Genomic DNA, 19,058 nt, shown 5'->3' on the forward strand with positions numbered 1-19,058 from the left:
CCTCTTGATATTCATCAGAAAATTAATGTAACATATCAAAAATTGAAATAGGTTAGAGGAAACAATCCAAGGAACCCAAGAGTGCCTTCTAATTTTACACAGGGCACTTAAATAATTTTACTATCAGGCTTGGGAACCTGTGTAAAGAAACCCTTATCAGGCTTGGGATCCTGTGGTAAAGAAACCCACCCGTGGCTGTTGTTGCTATGCTATCGGGCGTGGCCCCTATGGCAATGGGAATGCTGGTTTTCTCAGGTGAAATGAAACTAGCAGTGGTTAGGCCACCATGGACCATAGCAACTCATTTATACACTTCTTTTCCATTAGTGTTGTTCATTAAACAGGCAACTAATAATTAGATGATTATGCAAATAAATTTTACGATTTACATTCATTCTTGATAATAATTTTGTGTGTGTGTGTTTGAGAGAGAGAGAGAGAGAGAGAGAGAGAGAGAGTAAGGGGGGGGAGGGGGGGGGGGGAAGGTGACAACTAAGAAATAACATTGTTTCTATTGTTATTCTTTTGATATTCGGACTTAAGCTAGGTCCTATTCATCAGGAATTCTTATTTCACTTATTCCACACATTAATAAACATGTATAAGGCAAAATAAAAGATTTCAGGTATAATTTGAGTGCCAGAAAAATGTGTTCAAACTTCCAGTGCGCCTCTTTGATGATGCTACTTTTTAGGGCCTTATATGCCTGCATTGCAAAACCAAATCCACTTTTCTAAGTAGTTTAGAATATGCTCTTTCTAATGACCATAGTTTAGAAGAGTTTGGAGTAAACACTTTTTTGAAAAATTTGACTAAAAATACCCATTTTTAGCACTTTTTGAAAAATCGTCAACTTCACCCTAGATTTGTGAAATAATGGAAAGCAATAGGAGAATGAAATTTCATATTCTAAGACCTTGTGTTGGTGGGTTATGGTGTGCAAAGTTTCATGTACATCCCACAATTACTTTTGGAGATATAAAAAACTAAAGTCCTCTTTTTTTAAAAAAACAGCTATTTTTTCGCCCAACTATGCTTCAAATTATCTATATGAAAATTGCTCAGAAATCCTTTTGTTAATATTTTACTTGAAAGAGCTTTAAAAGTTGTATAAGATGGCCAAGTTTTGTTTCTTTCATGCAAATACTTACAGAGATATCTCATCTCAAAGTTGCTGAAAATTCAAGGATGCACTACTGGAAGCTGTGCTATGGTTTCAAACAAGTGACTATATCTCTGCAAATATTGAATTTCTGAAACTAAAGCTTTACCAGTGTTCATTGAGAACATGTGTGAATGTTCATACAAAATTTCATCAAAATCCATGAGGGTCATGTGGGAGCCTCTAGACCACTTGGCATGGAATGACCCTCTAGTAAGTGGACAAAGGATGTAAAATACCCACCATGGTTTAATAATGAAAATTGGAAGATGCTGAGGAAGCAGGGGGTGTTTGAAAATGGATGCACAAATGATGACAAGCAAAGGTTCTTAGAGATTCGTGTATCTGTGAAAAGATCTATGTGTGAACCATACGACGATTGGGAACCCTAGCAAAAGATCTGACAGAGAACCCAAGAAAATTCTGGTCCTAACGTAAAAAACACTAAGTGGGTCTAAGGCATCAGTTGAGTCCCTTATTGACCAGTCTGGACTGGCAGTTGAAGATAGCAAAATGGAACCTGAAATTTTAAATTTCCCGTTCAAGAAATCATTCACAAAGGAGAATCATACAAACATAATCAAAACGGAAGCTGAAGTTTTAAATTTCATGTTCAAGAAATCATTCACACAGGATAATCGTACAAACATATCATTATTGGACCATTGGACAGACTCTCATATTGATGACATAGTAATAAGCAGCTGTGGTGTACAGAAACAGCTTGAAGGCAAATAAATCTCGAAGTCCGTATGGAATCCCAGTTCAATTTTACAAAGGGTACTCTATGGCATTGGCCCTTAGGTAGCTTGCATTTATTGTGAATCTCTCACCTGGCACAGAGTCTCAAGCAACTGGAAAAAAAGTACAGGTGACTACAGTATATAAGAAGGGTAAGAGAAGAGATCTGCAAAATTGCAGACCAGTGTCCCAAACTTTGACTTGCTGCAGAATCCTTGATCGTATTCTCAGTTCAAATGTAATAAACTTTCTTGAGGCTGAGAAGCTTATATCCACAAATCTGCATGGTTTCAGAAAGCATCACTGGTGCAAAGCTCAACTTGCCCTTTTGTCACATGATATACTTAGAAGTATGGGTGAATGGAAACCGGCAGATTCCATATTTCTAGATGTCCAGAAAGCATTTGACATGGTGCTCCATTGCAGGCTGTTAACAAAGGTACAAGCATGTGGAATAAGTTCACAGATATGTGAGTGGCTTAAAGATTTCTTAAGTAATAGAACCCAGAACGTTGTCCTCAATGGCAAGTGTTCATCAGAGATCAGAGTATCGCCAGGAGTGCCCCAGGGAAGTGTGATAGGACCGCTGATGAAATGATTTGGTGGACAGAGTGGGCAGCAATCTGTGGTTGTTTGCTGATGTTGCTGTGGTGTATGGTGAGATACTGAAGTTGAGTGACTGTAGAAAGATGCAAGATGACTTAAACAAAATTTCTAGTTCGTGTGATTGATGGCAGCTAGCTTTAAATGTAGGAAACTGTAAGTTAATGTGGATGAATAGAAAGAACAAACCTGTAATGTTCAGTTACTAGTGTCTTGCTTGACACAGTCAAGTTGTTTATATATTTGGGTGTAACGTTGCAGACCAATATGAAATGGGAACGAGCATGTGAAAACTGTGGTAGCGAAGGCAAATGGTCGACTTCAGTTTATTGAGAGAATTTTAGGAAAGAGTGGTTCGCCTGTAAAGGAAACCACATATAGGACTCTAGTGTGACCTATTCTTTAGTACTGCACAAGTGTTTGGGATCCTTACCAGTTTAGATTGAAGGAAGACATTGAAGCTGTTCATGGGTGGGCTGCTAGATTCGTTAGCAGTAGGTTGGAGCAAAATGTAAGTGTTATGGAGATGCTTCTAGAACTCAAATGGGAATACCTGGAGGGAAGACTATGTTCTTTTCAATAAACACTATTGAGAAAATTTAGAGAACTGGCATTTGAAGCTGATTGCCAAACAATTCTGTTGCCACCAACATTCATTGTGAAGATAAAATTTGAGAAATTGGGGCTCATATGGATGCATATAGACAGCTGTTTTTCCATTGCACTATTTGCGAGTGGAACAGGAAAGGAAATGACAAGTAGTGGTACAGGGTACTGTCCGCCACACACTGTATGGTGGCTTGCGGAGTATCGATGTAGACGTAGAAGCAAGCATTTTATTTACCAGCCAAAGGTGTGGAACCATATTTAATGCTGTCTGGAAAATGAATGACATGGCATGAAGTATTGGAGGCTTAGTGGTCACATGAACAAAGACTATGAGCTTGAGTTACACAAGAATGATGTTTATAGAATCTGTGTTGGTTCATGTCTCCAAAATTTAATTCATGAACAGGGTTAAAGCCCCAGTTTCATGTTCCATAATTCTACAGTAAACTTGAATAAGTGGTCAATAGTTCTGTACATTGCCCTCTTTTACCTTCTTAAAAATCTGGGACAACCTGTCATTTCTCCATTTGGATGCGTTCCCCCATTCCTCCAGAGCCCCACAGCCACAGTACATTGTTGGTAGAAGAGGGGGTGGTCTGTGCACAGAATTAATGGTATAATCTGACAGATACCCTGAGATATTCAGTGACTTTCATCTGTTAAGTGATTTTATGAAATGACTTTTTAAAATGGTGTATTAATGTAATTTCCTTTATGATACTATTTTTGCTGAATATGGAGTAAGATTTTAGAAATATTGATCTAAGTACTTCATTATCTCACTGAAAAATGAAAGAGTATCTGCATTTTTATTTCAGTGTCATCCTCATAGCAGCAGCACATGGTGCAACTGAAGACCTCTTACAGAAATTGCTTTCCCTGGTGCATAGTACAATGATTTTTACAGTTGGCGCAGAGGAGATAAAGTCACCACGTAATATTGAAAGACTGAAGAAGGACCTGAGGGTATGCTTGATGCTTATCACATTTTTATTGAGAAGTAGTCTTATTTCACAGCCTTTCACAGAGGTAGGGTTCTAAATACCTCCCATTGTGTCCCTAGGTAAAGAACATCATATCAAGAAGCTTGCCTCTCCCCCCTCTCTGCACAGAGAAGTTTTGCTACCCACCTAACTTTTGCAATAAGCTTATCTGTACGTATGAGAGAGAGAGAGAGAGAGAGAGAGAGAGAGAGAGAATGAATTTGCCTATGCGCTACTTTTAATATGAGAATGGATGCCACCCTAATTTTTGTACATTCTTTACAGTTGTTAATTTTCATTATTTGAAGCTAAAAGAATCTTTAACAGTTTCCTTTAATGCCAAGAAAATTTGATTGAAAGTGTGAAGCACAGTTCAAGTTACAGATTTTTCGTCCATGCTAGAATAGTGTAGCAAATATTTGGCCTGGACTAAACCCACTGTCATGCCAGCATCAATTGGTTAAGCACAATCGCTTTGTCATCCTCCTCCTACTCTTCTTCCTACTCCTACTTCTGTAGCCGTTGGTTAAGTGACAGACCTATTTAACTGGACTTTATATATTCCTCTATGTTTATAATGAACTATTTTTGTAGACCTTTTAATGATGTTAGTAATTGCTTTTAAATTAATAACTAGTAGAAAACCGCACTAAAAGCGTGAATTAAGTGATTAATTCATTCACACACAAACAAGAGAAACAGTGGGATTCCACTCCCACAATGCAAAGAAAATGCTATGATAATAATTATTTATGCTTGTAATTTATCAGAGTAATGTAAATAAGTACTGTTTGTAGAGGAGTAGATCTGCCCAGGGTCAAATAAGATAAAATATCATAAACTTATTTTTTTTTTTTTTAAATCATTGTCTTATCCATACCCAATATATTGCTTGAATTAATCTAACACAACACAACAGCATAAAAAATTTAAAATTTTTCACAAAATGGACCTTTATCATTATAGGAAGCAATGAATACGAGAAGAAATTGCCAAAAACTAATCAGTCAACTATTTTAAGGAGGTGGTTTCACTTTTGAATATAATTTTAAATTTTTTTCACAAAAATAATCCTTATTATCGTAGTAAGCAACAAATATAAGGAGAAATTGACAAAAAGTAAACAATCAGTTGTTTTAAAGAGGTGGTTTCACTTTGTAACTGCTGGGACATACAGTTTTCTACCATCCATCATTTCATGGCAGATATTTTAAAGCTGTTACACATTTTTCCTTGACACAGTTTCACATCACTAAACTTCCATGGACTCATAATGCCTAAAACAGATTATAGTTGTAAGTGACAAGCAAAAATAGGCCTAAAATTCAATAAATTTATATCAAAAGTACATAATGCTGCAGTGGTTTTGTTTCATGAAAGCATGTCTGTGTTGAACCCCTCTGTGATCACACTTTGTTGCTTGGGATCACAATCAAATTTCATTGAATGGTTTTGAATGGTACCTGGTTGTTCCACTCTGTATACAAAAGCAAAAATTGTGGTTGCACTGCACCCCAAAGGGGTCAGGTCATGTTCAGTGTTGTTGGAGCCCCACAATGTCCTTAGAGTAAGGCTGAATCATCCAGCGGGCGTCAGCAGTACCGAATGTTGTCGAACATTGTCATGTTGCTTATCGCTCTGCGAGCTGTTGTTTTTGACAGCAAAATGTGTGGAAATCAATGCCCCAAGGGAAGAGGTGTTTTCATTGACGCTCTATGTGCCACCCCCTGCGGGCTTTTTGTGTTGGTTCTGAGTGGCAGTGTGCCAGGAATGTTTTTCCTGTATCACCCATAAGGAAACCGCTTGATTTTGATGCTGGGTGTCATGATTATGACCTCCATCACAGAGTTATCATAAGAAGATGTGAGATTTGGGTGAGAGTGTGACAACCTGTATGTTGTATGACACATCTACGATGTCATTGGGTAGAATTATGGTGAAATTTGGTGCCAATGTGACATCATTAACTCACCTTACATCTCACATGCACTTATGTTCTGTGGCCTGTTTCCTGCATGTGTCACCACCTTGCTGTTTGATGTGTTAACAAGCCCGAAGGTTATGCCACAGGGCTCCATGCTTTTGCACCTTTACAGAGAAAGGCTGTAGGCAGCTTTGAGCCAAATGTCAAACTTATGCATCACATTGGGAGACAATTACAGGGTTTCAAAAAAGTGATACTTTGTAGGCATAGTGTATTACAATTTTATTATTGTACTCGATTCACAAAATACTCCTACTACCACCACCACCACCACCACCACCACCACCACCACCACTGCTACTACTATTAATAATAATAAGTAATTTTAATGGCCTGCTCCATTGCAGAAATTTTTTTGCCTGACATTCCAGTAAAGTTGCTGCAGTTTCAAAGACTCTGTATGAAAATTTCAGTTGTTGGGTAACCATACAATTTACTGTCATGACAGACCGTCAAGTGTAAATTATGATTACTTTTACAGCTATATCCCTACTCTCAAACACTGTGAAGTGCGTGGCAGGGGGTACATCCCATTTTACAGTTATTAGAGCTTTTCCCCATTCCATTCAAGTATGGAGCCCAGGAAAAATGATTGCTTAAACACCTCTGTGCATATTGTGATTAGTCTCACCTTGTCTTTGCAATCCATTGGGATTGATGCCTGGGGGGTTGTAGTATATTCCTACATTCATCTCTTGAATTTGGTCCTAGAAATTTTCTTAGGCTTTCACTGCATAGCTGGGTCTGTATTCAAGCATCTGCCAGTTCAGTTCTTTCATCATCTTATGACACTCTTCCATGGAGCTGACAGACCAGTGGCCAATTGTGCTATCGTTCTTTGTATCCACTCAATATCCACTATTAGTCCTGTTTGGTATGGATCCCACACATTTGAGCAGTATTCTAGATGTGTACCAAAAGTGATTTGTATGAAATCTCCTTTGTAGGTAGATTGCATTTCCCTAGGACTGTATCAGTGAACTGCAGTCGTCTGCCTTACATGCCACTGACATTGTGTTATCACTCCATTCCATTTCTCAACAAATTGTTACACTCAGATATTGTCTGAGTTAACCAATTCCAACTGTGACTTATTGGTATTGTAACCAGAAGATAATACATTGTACTATTTTCTGAACAATTTTAAATTTGGAACATTTCATCCAAGTTGCTAATCTTTGTACCACTTTGAAAACTTATCGAGATCAGAATGAATATTTGTGCAGCTTTTTTCAAATGATATGTCATTATAGCTAATTACATTCTCTGCATCTAAGGTTCCTATTAATATTGTCTGAAAAGTCATTAATAAACACTTAGCATGAGCTGAGAGTCCCAATGCACATTCCTGGGGCACATCTGAAGCTACTTCTACATTTGTCAATGACTATCAATCCAAGACAACAAGCTATGTCCTGCTCACCAAAAGATACTCAGCTTAGTCTCTAATCAGTCAGAGACAAGGGTGTTTCCAGGAGTTCCGCAGGGAAGTTGTAATAAGATCACTATTATTCTCTATCTCCAAAAATGATCTGATGGCAGGATGAGCAGCAATCTGCAGCTATTTGCTGATGATGTTATGGTGTTCGAGAAGGTGTCATTGTTTAGTGACTTGTAGGAGGATAAGAGATGACATGGACAAAATTTCTATTTGGTGAGTGAATGGCAACTAGCTATAAATGTAGAAAAATGTAAGTTAATGCAGATGAATGGAAAAGCATCCCGTAATGTTTTAATACAGAATTAGAAGTGTGCTGAGTGTGGTTCATCTGTAAAGGAGATCACAAGTAGAATGCTAGTACGATCCATTCTTGAGGATTGCACAAGTGTTTGGTATCCCTACCAGGTCAATTGAAGGAAGACATTGAAGCAGTCCAGAGTCAGGCTGCTAGATTTGTTACTGGTCGGTTATACAAAGTGAGGCTGCGAGGTAGGTTCTAGCAATGCACAAGTTTTACGGAGATACTTCGGGAAATCAAATCGGAATGCCTGGAGGGAAGGTGATTTTTTTTTTTTTTTTTTTTTTTTTTTTGTGTGGAACACTATAGAGAACTGGTATTTGAAGCTGACTGCGGAATGATTCTACTGCTGCCAATGTACATTTTGAGTAAAGATCAAAAAGGTAATATAAGAGAAATTAGGGCTCATAATCGACACATATAGAGAGTTGTTTCTTCATCAATCTGTTTGCGAGTGAAAGGGAATGAATGGTAGTGTACAAGGTACCCTCTACCGTGCACCATGTAGTGGCTTGCAGAGTACGTCTGTGAATGAATGTGTACCACTTACGATGGTACTTTTGATAATAAATGTATATGTCTATATCTACATCTACACCTACATCCATTCTCTGCAGACGACTGTGAAGTGCATAGCAGAGGGCAGTTTCCATCACACCAGATATATCTGTGTCCCATTCCATTCATGTATGGAACTAGACACCTCATTATGTTTGAACTCAGGATATGTTCTAAGATTTTACAAGAGATGGATGTCAATGATAGTGTATGGCAGTTTTGTGATCACTTCTGCTGCGCTTCTCCTAAATGGATGTGATTTGTGCTTTCTTTCAACTGCTGTGTGCAGTTATTTTGTTCGAGAGATCATTGATGTATTGTGGTTAAAACACAGACTAACTCAGCTGCAAATTTGGTATAGATAGGGATTTCATGAAGCCATGGAGCTTTGGCAAGTTTTAACAATTTCAGCTGCATCACAATACCACTGACACTAATATCTATTTCGCTCAGCTTTGCAATGGCACAGGAATCAAATTAGGGGATTACCAATGGATCTTTCATTGTAAAAGAACATTTGAAAAATGAGTTAAGCATTTCTGCTTTTACTTTGCTACACTCAGTTTCAGTTTTCTATCTCGTTTGTGGGTGTCTGGACAACTTTGGTGCACTAACAGCTTTAACATATCTACAGAATTTCTTCAAGTTTTGTGGAAAATCTTTCGATAATATTCTGCTACAATATTCATTGACGGCTTCACATACTGCCCTCTTAACAGCCAAATGGGTTTTACTCAGGATCTCTCTAGTGCTAGTGCTGAGTTTTGAGTATATTGCACTAACAGTGAGTATAGGACAGGCTTTAAAGTGTGACTACTCACATGGGTGGAGCCATATGAACCTGAGTAACTGTTCATCAGTCATGTCATCGAGGTCCTTCTTCTCAACATCAGTACACCTAAATGTAGGAACCAAGAATTCACTCACAAACATGTAATTGGTATTCACCCTTAACTTGTTTTTGATAGTACCTTGATCCATGCCATTTATGTTCTATACCACTTTCTTACTTCCTCCTTTTTTCTACTGACATTTTTTGGAATGTGTGTATGTGGATGTACCATTACTAACCAAACAGAAAACACTTTTGAGTCTTAGTCTACATCTTCCTATTTTGTGTTTGTGGAAGATTTTGATCTGGTTCGGTTCTACCAGATCCATCAAAGTTTCTTAGATGTTGGATAAAAGTCAGTTAATTTTGTTTCTAATTTGATTTTCTCTTTTAAATGTCTTCCTTTTTTCATTTTTCAGGATAAAATCTGAACCCTTATAGGATCACTATATTGTCCATCCATCTGTCTCTCTTCTCTCTGACTGTCAAGAAGCCTTTTTCCCAGGAAAGGGTGGGTGTATCAAGTTCAAATATGTCATATGTGAAGGTCAACAGGTCCTTGGCAGTGTGCAACATTTAAGCTTCTAAGTCAATGCAGTCAAAAGATATCACCACTTATGTCATGTATTTTGATACTCTCAGTCTCGTTTATAGGGAATGTCTTATTGATGTAGAACAACAAAATTTGTCAAGAAGCAAGGTTTCACAGTATAAGTAAAGGAAAAAAATCCAAATCTGTTATCCTGTAATTGTATTACATAAAAAGTATCTTTTTTGCTATTAGAACTTACATAGCATTTGCCATCTGTCAAAAGTGTGATAGAAAAATATTACTGCATGCAAACATAAAATGTAAATTGTAGTCATATTCTAGTAAGTAAATAAAAATATTTTATTGAATCTTCTCTTTCTACTTACATAAACTGAAGTTACCTGCTTGCTTCATTTCATCTGTCTGGATCAGTCTCAGGAACAACTGTAGAGATTTTGATCAGGTATGGAATTCCCAGGACTGATCTCTTGCCAGTATTGACATCAATAATAGACTAAAATTGCTGGGATTCTCGATTTCAGGTTTTATTTGTGTGTGTGTGTGTGTGTGTGTGTGTGTGTGTGTGTGTGAGAGAGAGAGAGAGAGAGAGAGAGAGAGAGAGAGAGTATTTTGTGTGTGTATCAAAGTGTGTTATAAAAATGTTATATTTAAAATGGTACAGAAAATTTTGGTAGGTATTTGACCAAAAATGTATACAGTGTATGAAGGGCTGCTCCTAGAATTTAAAGAATTTATCCTTGCACTGGATGTTAAGAACTGCTTCCATTTCTGTATGTATCATTTGGAGACTATTATGACCCTATTTTAAGTTACTGTGTATGGAAAAAGAAAATAGGGAGGAGATTTCTTTTTATTGTTGTTATTTTTTAAAGCTCCTGTGAATGGAACAAAAAAGTTGGGAAGAGATGGGAGAAGATAATTCTGATACTGAAGAAATGTCACTGGATGCAGTAACTGTAAAAACTGATTTCTGGTAAAAGTTAGCCAGTTACTCAAAATTTATCCATATTGCTCAGTTCCATCATATGTTTGAAGTTAATGCTTATACAAAAAGTAAACCTTTTTTGTGGCTAGTGTTTGAATTGTTCTTGTGTGGAAAATTTGCATCATACAAAGGTACCTGATGAAAAATTTTGTTTTCCTCCTCTGTGTAATCCATGTAATGAGCTGTGAGCATTTTTAGTGGGAACAGGGATTTAGATCCTAAGGTAAAATTCTGCTTGTCATCTAGTGAGAAATGTATTGAGCAAAACTGTGGGAAGTTACTGAATGTTGGATTCCCACTGCCAAGATTTTTTTGTTCTCACAGTTGCCAACTTTCTAAAGTTGATGAAGTAATGTTATGATTTTTTGACAACGAAAACCAGTGAGATCCTTCATGTCATCCAGTACCATAATTTTGCAGAAGCAAAAGAACTGCTGAGTTTCTTTAAAAGTTTTCCAGTACCAGATGATAAATATGCAGCATTTTGTGGCTCCATCACAGTGAAATTGTATGGTAATTGTTGTAAATATCCACCTCATGTGATCCATATGTCTTTGTCATGGTTGCAGCTTGTATCAATAATGAGTCACACTTGTTTATTATATTCTGAACTTTTAGGTTATTTTTTTTCTAATTTTTTGTAAATTTTTTTTAAAGGTATGTATTTCTTATATGGCTTCAGGTATGCTACCCCATTCTGGACAAATTACTGAATGGATTGGAGGGTGGGACTGATTTATTAGGCCTCCATGAGGTTATTCTTTGTCCAGAGAATCAACTACTCCAGGTAAACTTAAGTGGTTGTTACCATTAATCAGTAATTAACTATTAAAGGTTAATATTTACAAATCAGAAGCTGATGTTCATACATGCTTGTCTATTTGGGCAAATTTGATTTTACTTAGATAGTGAATTAAACAATTAAAGTAACTAATTTCACTTTGTTGAACCAGTAAAAATGTTAACTGTTATTTAGTTAACATATATGTACAAAATTTTAAAATTCTTAGAGTTATTTAAATTATGAGCAGAGAGCTGACATTGTACTAGATCAGTAACAATATTATGAAGAGGATAGGAGCTACTCGCCATATAGTGGAATGCTGAGTTGCAGGTAGGCGCAGCAAAAAGACTGTCAGAAAGTGAGCTTTTGATCAACAAGGCCTTCGTTGGAAACACACACACACACACACACACACACACACACACACACACACACTTGACCAGAGTCTCGGGCAGCTGAGGCCAGACTGTGAGCAGCAGCACATGATGGGAGAAGCAAACAGGTGATGGGGTTAAGGAGGAGGCTGGAGCAGGGAGGGGGAGGGATAATGGGGTAGGGGTGGGGGATGACAAGATGCTGCTTATGGGAGCATACAAGGATGAGGTGGAGACAGGGTGGGGCAGCTAGGTACAGTTGGGAGGTTATACAGGAGGGCAGGAGATAGCAGAAAATGAGAGAAGTAAAAATACTGTGGGTGCATTGGTGGAATAGAGAGCTATTTAGTGCTGGAATGGGAACAGGGAAGGGGCTAGATGGGCAAGGACTGTGATTAACAAAGGTGGTGGCCAGGAGGGTGACTGGAATGTAGGATATACTGCAGGGACAGTTCCCACCTGTGAATTCAGAAAAGGTGGTGTTGGTGGCAAAGACCAAGATGGCACAGGCTGTGAAGCAGTCATTGAAATGAAGGACGTCATGTTGGACGGCATGCTCACCAACATGGTGGTCCAGCTGTTTCTTGGCCACAGTTTGTCAGTGGCCCTTCATGTGCACAGACAGCTTACTGCTTGTCATGCCCATGTAGAATGCAGCACAGTGGTTATAGCTTAGCTTGTAGATTACGTGATTTGTTTCACTCTGCCTATGATGGGATAGGTGGTGCTTGTAACGGGACTGGAGTAGGTGGTTGTGGGAGGATGTGTGGGTCAGGTCTTGCATCTAGGTCTATTACAGGGATATGAGCCATGAGGCAAGGGGTTGGGAGCAGGGATTGTGTGTGGATGGACAAAGATACTGTGTAGGTTAGTTGGAAGTGGAATACCACTGTGGGTGGGGTGGGAAGGATAGTAGGTAGAACATTCCTCATTTCAGGGCATGACAAGAGGTAGTTGAAACTCTGGCAGAGAATGTGAATCAGTTGCTTTAGTCCTGGGTGGTACTGACACCAAGACCTCCAGATGTCAGACACTCAGATCAGAACATAGAAAGCAGCACAGTCGTTGCAGCTTAGCTTGTAGATCACATGCCTTTTTTTACCAGTAGCTCTGCTTTTGATGGGATAGGTGATGCTTGTGGCCAAACTGGAGAAGGTGGTGGTGGGAGGATGTATGAGACAGATCTTGCATCTGGGACTATTACAGGGATATGAGCCATGAGACAGAGGACTTGGAGCAAGGTTGTGTGGGGATGAACTAGGATATTGTGCACATTCGGTAGGCGGTTAAATACCACTGTGGGAGGGGTGGGAAGGATAGTGTGTGGGACATATCTCATATCACGGTACGATGAGAGACATTCAAAACCCAGGCGGAGAATGTGAGTCAGTTGCTCCAGTCCTGGGTAGTACTGAGTCATGAGGGGAATGCTCCCCTGTAGCCGGATGGTGGGATTTTTGAAGGTGGTGGACCCTCAGGGGTAGCTAGACTGTACAAAAGGGACTTCTTGATATGGAATGGATGGCAGTTGTCGACGTGGAAGTATTGCTGGTGGTTGGTAGGTTTGATATGGACAGAGATACTGATGTAGCCATCTTTGAGGCGGAAGTCATCATTGAGGAAAGTGGCTTGTTGGGTTGACTAAGACCAGCTGAAGTGACTGTGTGAGAAGTTGTTGAAGTTGTGGATGAATGTGGGTAGGGTGTCCTCACCTTCTATCCAGATAGCAAAGATGTCATTAGTGAATCTGAATCAGATGAGAGGTTTGGGATTCCGGGTATTTAGGGAGGATTCCCCTAGATGGTCCATGAATAGGTTGGCAGAGGATAGTGCCATGCAGGTGCTCATAGCCATACCACAGATTTGTTTGTATGTAGTGCCTTCAAAGAAGAAGTAATTGTGGGTGAGGATTTAGTTGGTCATGGTGACTAGTAAGAAGGTTGTAGGATTTGAATCTGTCGGGCTTTGGGAAAGATAGTGCTCAATAGCGGTAAGGCCATGGACATTGGGGATGTTAGTGAAAAGGGAGGTGGCATCAGTAGTGACGAGCAGGGCACCATGTAGTAATGGTATAGGAACTGTGGAGAATCAGTGGAGGATATGGTTGGTAACTTTTATATAGGAGGGTAGTTCGTGGGTAGTAGGCCGAAGGTGTTCAACTATGAGAGTGGAGATTCTCTCAGTAGGGTTACAGTAACAGGCCACAGTGAGGTGTCCTGGGAGTTTGGGTTTATGGACTTTAGGAAGCATGTAGAAGGTAGGAGTGCAGGGAGTGATAGGGGTGAGGAGAGAGGGAGACTGGGGAGAGTTATTGGGATAGGCCTAAGGACTTGAAGAGAGACTGGAGATTCTGCTGGATTTCTCGAATGCGGTCACCATGGCAGGGTGTGTAGGTGGATGAATCTGACAGCTGATGGAGTCTTCTGCCAGGTAATCCTTGTAGTTTAAAACAACAGTATGGAACCTTTGTCAGCTGGTAGGATACAAGGTGTGATTGGAAAGTTTTAAGAATGAATCCGCTGCTGCTTACTGGTTTGGCGGGAGGTATACGGAGGGTGAGGAGTGAGTCATTGCCTTGTCCTTGAATGCCCTCTGACAGGAAACTGTGTTTTCTTTGTTCAGATCGTTGTGGTAGCTGGTTGAGTGTGGGTCTCTTAGTGCTTGTTGCCAGATTCTGCCTGCATGAAAATGGACATAAAAACAGACCAATGAGTTTGTGTGAAATTTTGTTTTAAAACCGGGAAATCAACTTCTGAGACTTACAAACTATTAAAAACAGATTTTTGAGATAATTGTATGAGCCAGTCAAATGTCTTTGTCTGGTTCACCAGATTTGAAAACGGCCGCGTATCACTTGTAGATTAAGTACGGTCTGGCCATCCTTCCACCTCAAAAACTAATGAAAATGTTGTGAAAGTTCACGACTTAGTGCACTCTGATCGAAGACTTACAATTAGGGAGATGGCTGATGAACTTAATTTGAGTTTCTTTGCAGTTCAGTCAGATTTAACTGAAAACTGAACATGCATCGAGTGTCCGCAAAATTCATTCCAAAAGTGTTTTCAAGTGATCAGAGACAATACTGACTTGAAGTGTGCCAAGAACTGATTAATCCGACTAAAAATGACCCAGATTTGTTAAATATGGTAATTTCAGGTGGCAAATTGTGGTACATGATCCTGAAACCAAAGTGCAGTCTTCGCAGTCGAAGACTCCACGTTCACCATGACTGAAAAAAGTGCAGCAAAGTCGGTCTAAGGTGAAGACCATCTTGGTGGTTTTTTTCGATTCTACTGGTATTGTGCATCATGAATTAACCCCTGGAGGACAGACAATTTACCAGGAATACTACAAATGTGTCCTTGAGCATTTGTGCAAAAAGGTGCGGAAGAAAAGTCCTGCATTGTGGAAATACAGGGGTTGGGTGCTACACCATGACAATGCTCAGGCTCATTGTGCCTTCTCCCTCATTGAATTTTTGACCAAGTAACAAAATTCCTGTGCTTAATTTTGTTTTTCAGGAGGGATTTTCTTGCTATAACCAGTCTACATATTCTCCACTTTGACCATCATCAGCTATTTTGTTGCCCAAATAGCAAAACTCATCAACTACTTTTTGTGGCTCATTTTCTAATCTAGTTCCTTCAGTGTCACTTGATTTAAACCAACTAGATTTGACTACTTTTGTTCTACTTCTGTTAACATTCATTTTAAACCACCTTTTGAAGCCAGTATCCATTCCGTTAAACTGCCCTTTCAAGTCCTTTACTGCCTCAGGCAGGATTACAATGTCATTGGGAGACCACAAAGCTTTTTATTTCTTCTACCTGAAATTTAATTTCCTTCCCAAATTTCTCCTTGGTTTCTTTTACTGCTTGCTCAATGTGGAGATTAACATTGGGGATAGGCTACAACCCTATCTCACTTGCTTCTCAGTCACTGCTTCCTTTTCATGTCCTTATGTCCTTTAACTGCAGTCTGCTGTCTGTACAAGTGGTACGAGGGTCACTCCAAAAGAAATGCACACTATTTTTTTTAAATCCATCTTTTATTCTACATGTTTGAAAGTTTTACAGTGTGTAGATACATCCTTTAGGAACAATATTTTCATTTCTCCACATAATTTCCATCCCTATCAACTGCCTGACGCCATCTTGGAACCAGCGCCTGTATACCTGCATGGTAAAATTCTGGACCAACCTGTTGGAGCCACTGTTTGGCAGCGTGCACAAGGGAGTCATCATATTCAAACTTTGTTCCACGAAGAGAGTCTTTCAGTTTCCCAAAGAGATTATAATCACATGGAGCCAGGTCAGGACTGTAAGGCAGGTGTTTCAGTGTTTTCCATCCGAGTTTTGTGATCGCTTCCATGGTTTTTTGACTGACATGTGGCCGTGCATTGCCGTGCAGCAGCAAAACATCCTGCTTTTGCCGATGTGGTCAAACACGACTCAGTCGAGCTTGAAGTTTCTTCAGTGTCGCCACATATGCATCAAAGTTTATGGTGATTCCACTTGGCATGATGTCCACAAGCAAGAGTCCTTCGGAATTGAAAAACACCGTAGCCATAACTTTTCCAGCAGAAGGTGCGGTTTTGAATTTTTTTTTCTTGGGTGAATTTGCATGATGCCACTCCATTGATTGCCTCTTCGTCTCTGGCGAAAAATGATGGAGCCATGTTTCATCACCTGTCACAATTCTTCCAAGAAATTCATCTCCACCATTCTCGTACTGTTCCAAAAGTTCGCTGCATGCCATTTTTCTTGTTTCTTTGTGAGCCACTGTCAACATCCTGGGAATCCACCTAGCACAAACCTTTTTTAACGCCAACACTTTCAATATTCTGCAAACACTTCCTTCCCCTATCCCAATGTAGCATGACAATTCGTTCACTCTGATGCATCTGTCAGCAGTCACCAATTTGTTAACTCTCTGCACATTGTCTGGAGTGTGTGCAGTATGAGGCCTACTGCTGCGAGGACAATCCTCAATATTGCCGTGCCCACTTTCATCACGTAACCTGCTTGCCCACCAACTAACTGTACTGTGAATGACAGCAGCATCTCCAAACACCTTTTTCAACCTCTTGTGGATGTTTCCCACTGTCTCGTTTTCACAGCACAGAAATTCTATGACAGCACGTTGCTTCTGACGAACGTCAAGTGTAGCAGCCATCTTAAAGACGTGCTGTGACAATGCCATTCACGGGAACTGGTTGAACTAAGTTTGAAAACAAGTGGGGAAGGATGTATCTACACACTATAAAACTTTCACACATGCAGAATGAAAACTGTATTTTTACAAAAATAGTGTGCATTTCTTTTGGAGTGACCCTCGCAGATAGCCTTTCACTCCTAGTATGTTGTCTCCACTACCCTCAGAATTCCTGAGAGTGCATTCCTGTCAGCATTGTCAAAAGATTTCTCTAACTTTGCAAGTGCTATGAATGGAGATTTGCCTTTCTTTAGATAAGGCTTAGGATCAGTATCGCTTTGCATGTTCCTAAAGTTCTCCAGAATCCAAACTGGTCTTCCCTGAGATTGGCTTCTAATAAATAATTCATGTCAGTATTTTACAATCATGTCTGCCTCCATTGCTGAGTGATTAGCGCTGCTGACTTCCATGCAGAAGACCCGGATTTGATTCCCGGTACTGCCAGAGATTTTTCCTTGGTGTGAGGACTGGAACGGAGTGCATCAGCGTTATGATACCAACTGATGAGCTACATGACTGAGTAGTAGCAGCTCCAGGTTATGAAAAAGGACAATGGCCAGGAGAGTGATGTACTGATCCCCATCCCCCTACGTACTTCATCAAGTGACACCATCGGCAGATGATGTCTCGGATCTAATTTCTCCAATACTCCGAGCGTTTACCTATATCTTCCCTAGACACTTTCTTGAATAAAGATTTAACTCCTGTGTACTTCAACTTTTTGAGCAAGCATCTCAAAAGATGGTTGAATATAAGAGACAGTGGAGAAGCTGAGATGTTACACCCATTTTGGTTACTTTAATTAGTATCCCAACCCACCATGTGGTTTCTTATTGATAATATTCTTGAAGCATTTGGTTGGGGTGTAGCCTTGTATGGAATGAAAATGGAACAATAAACACTGCAAACAAGAAGTTAATTTTGAGCCTAGTTGTTGGCAGAAGACCAAATGCACTCATTCTCAAAATCACTTTGGAAAATTTTGAAGGAATGGGAAAATTGGAGGGGGAGACCATTACACTATAGTCGTAGAAGTTACAGATGAAGTGATATTACTCTGTAAATATTATAGAAAGAGTTATTGGAAAATAAAACAAGCCAACTGTGAGAAACACAGTAACATTATATGAGAAAAAGTGAAAGCTACAGCTCCAAAAGTTTCTGTTTGATAATACTGTAAAGAACTACTCATTGCAATCAATGATGGTTCATGCAGCTCTATACCAATACAGAAAATATTAGTCACTGATAGAAGATGTGGAACAGTCTGGCTGAATTCAGAGTGCTCACAGATGGTAGTGAGACGAAGACTAGCGTTGATCTCATATAAAAAGAAACAAATCTTAGAAAATTATCAGTTATGTAAATAAATAAATTCAAGGTTGGACAAACTACTCAACAAACATAAGAAGTATTCATGGATTAGATATATACTATGCATCCCTGTCTTGGGTTCAGAATGGTTTTTTTTGTTGTGGTACAAAAGTCTTTAACATTGCTGACAGATATCAGGGCAGGAAATTGGAAAACCCCATCTCGATCCTTCCTACCAACACCAGCTTTTCTGAACTGCTCAGGTAGGGATCCCTCCTGCAATATACTCTACATTTCTGTAATCCCCCTGGCCTCAGCTTTCGTTAGTCCCTGTACTTCATCCACCTATCCCCTTCCCACACCAGCACTACACAGCCTTCTGTTCCACCAATGCATCCACAGTCTTTTTTTCTCCTTATCTACTTCTCTCCTTTTCCACTATCTAACTTCCTGACTGCAGCAAGCTGCCCTACACTGTCTCCACCATGTCTCTGCATGATCCCACAAGCAGAACTTTATCATCACCCATCCTTACTCAGCTATCCCTACCCCTTGCTATCCCAGACTCCTTACCCCCATCACCTAGATTACTTCTCCCATCATGTGCAGCTGGTTGCAGTCTG

At 39.6% G+C, this 19,058-nt stretch overlaps 1 protein-coding gene across 1 annotated transcript in view; it reads left to right on the plus strand.

Moving 5' to 3' along the window:
* The window catches only part of LOC124605214 (protein fuzzy), a 157,846-nt gene that overhangs the window by 45,585 nt on the left and 93,203 nt on the right, over positions 1-19,058 (plus strand). The window contains exons 3-4 of the mRNA XM_047136760.1: positions 3,934-4,081; positions 11,432-11,536. Of these exons, the coding sequence (XP_046992716.1) occupies positions 3,934-4,081; positions 11,432-11,536 (253 nt within the window). The remainder of the gene's footprint in view (positions 1-3,933; positions 4,082-11,431; positions 11,537-19,058) is intronic.

The sequence above is a fragment of the Schistocerca americana genome, chromosome 3 (assembly GCF_021461395.2).
Source record: "Schistocerca americana isolate TAMUIC-IGC-003095 chromosome 3, iqSchAmer2.1, whole genome shotgun sequence".
NCBI classification, from domain to species: domain Eukaryota; kingdom Metazoa; phylum Arthropoda; class Insecta; order Orthoptera; family Acrididae; genus Schistocerca; species Schistocerca americana.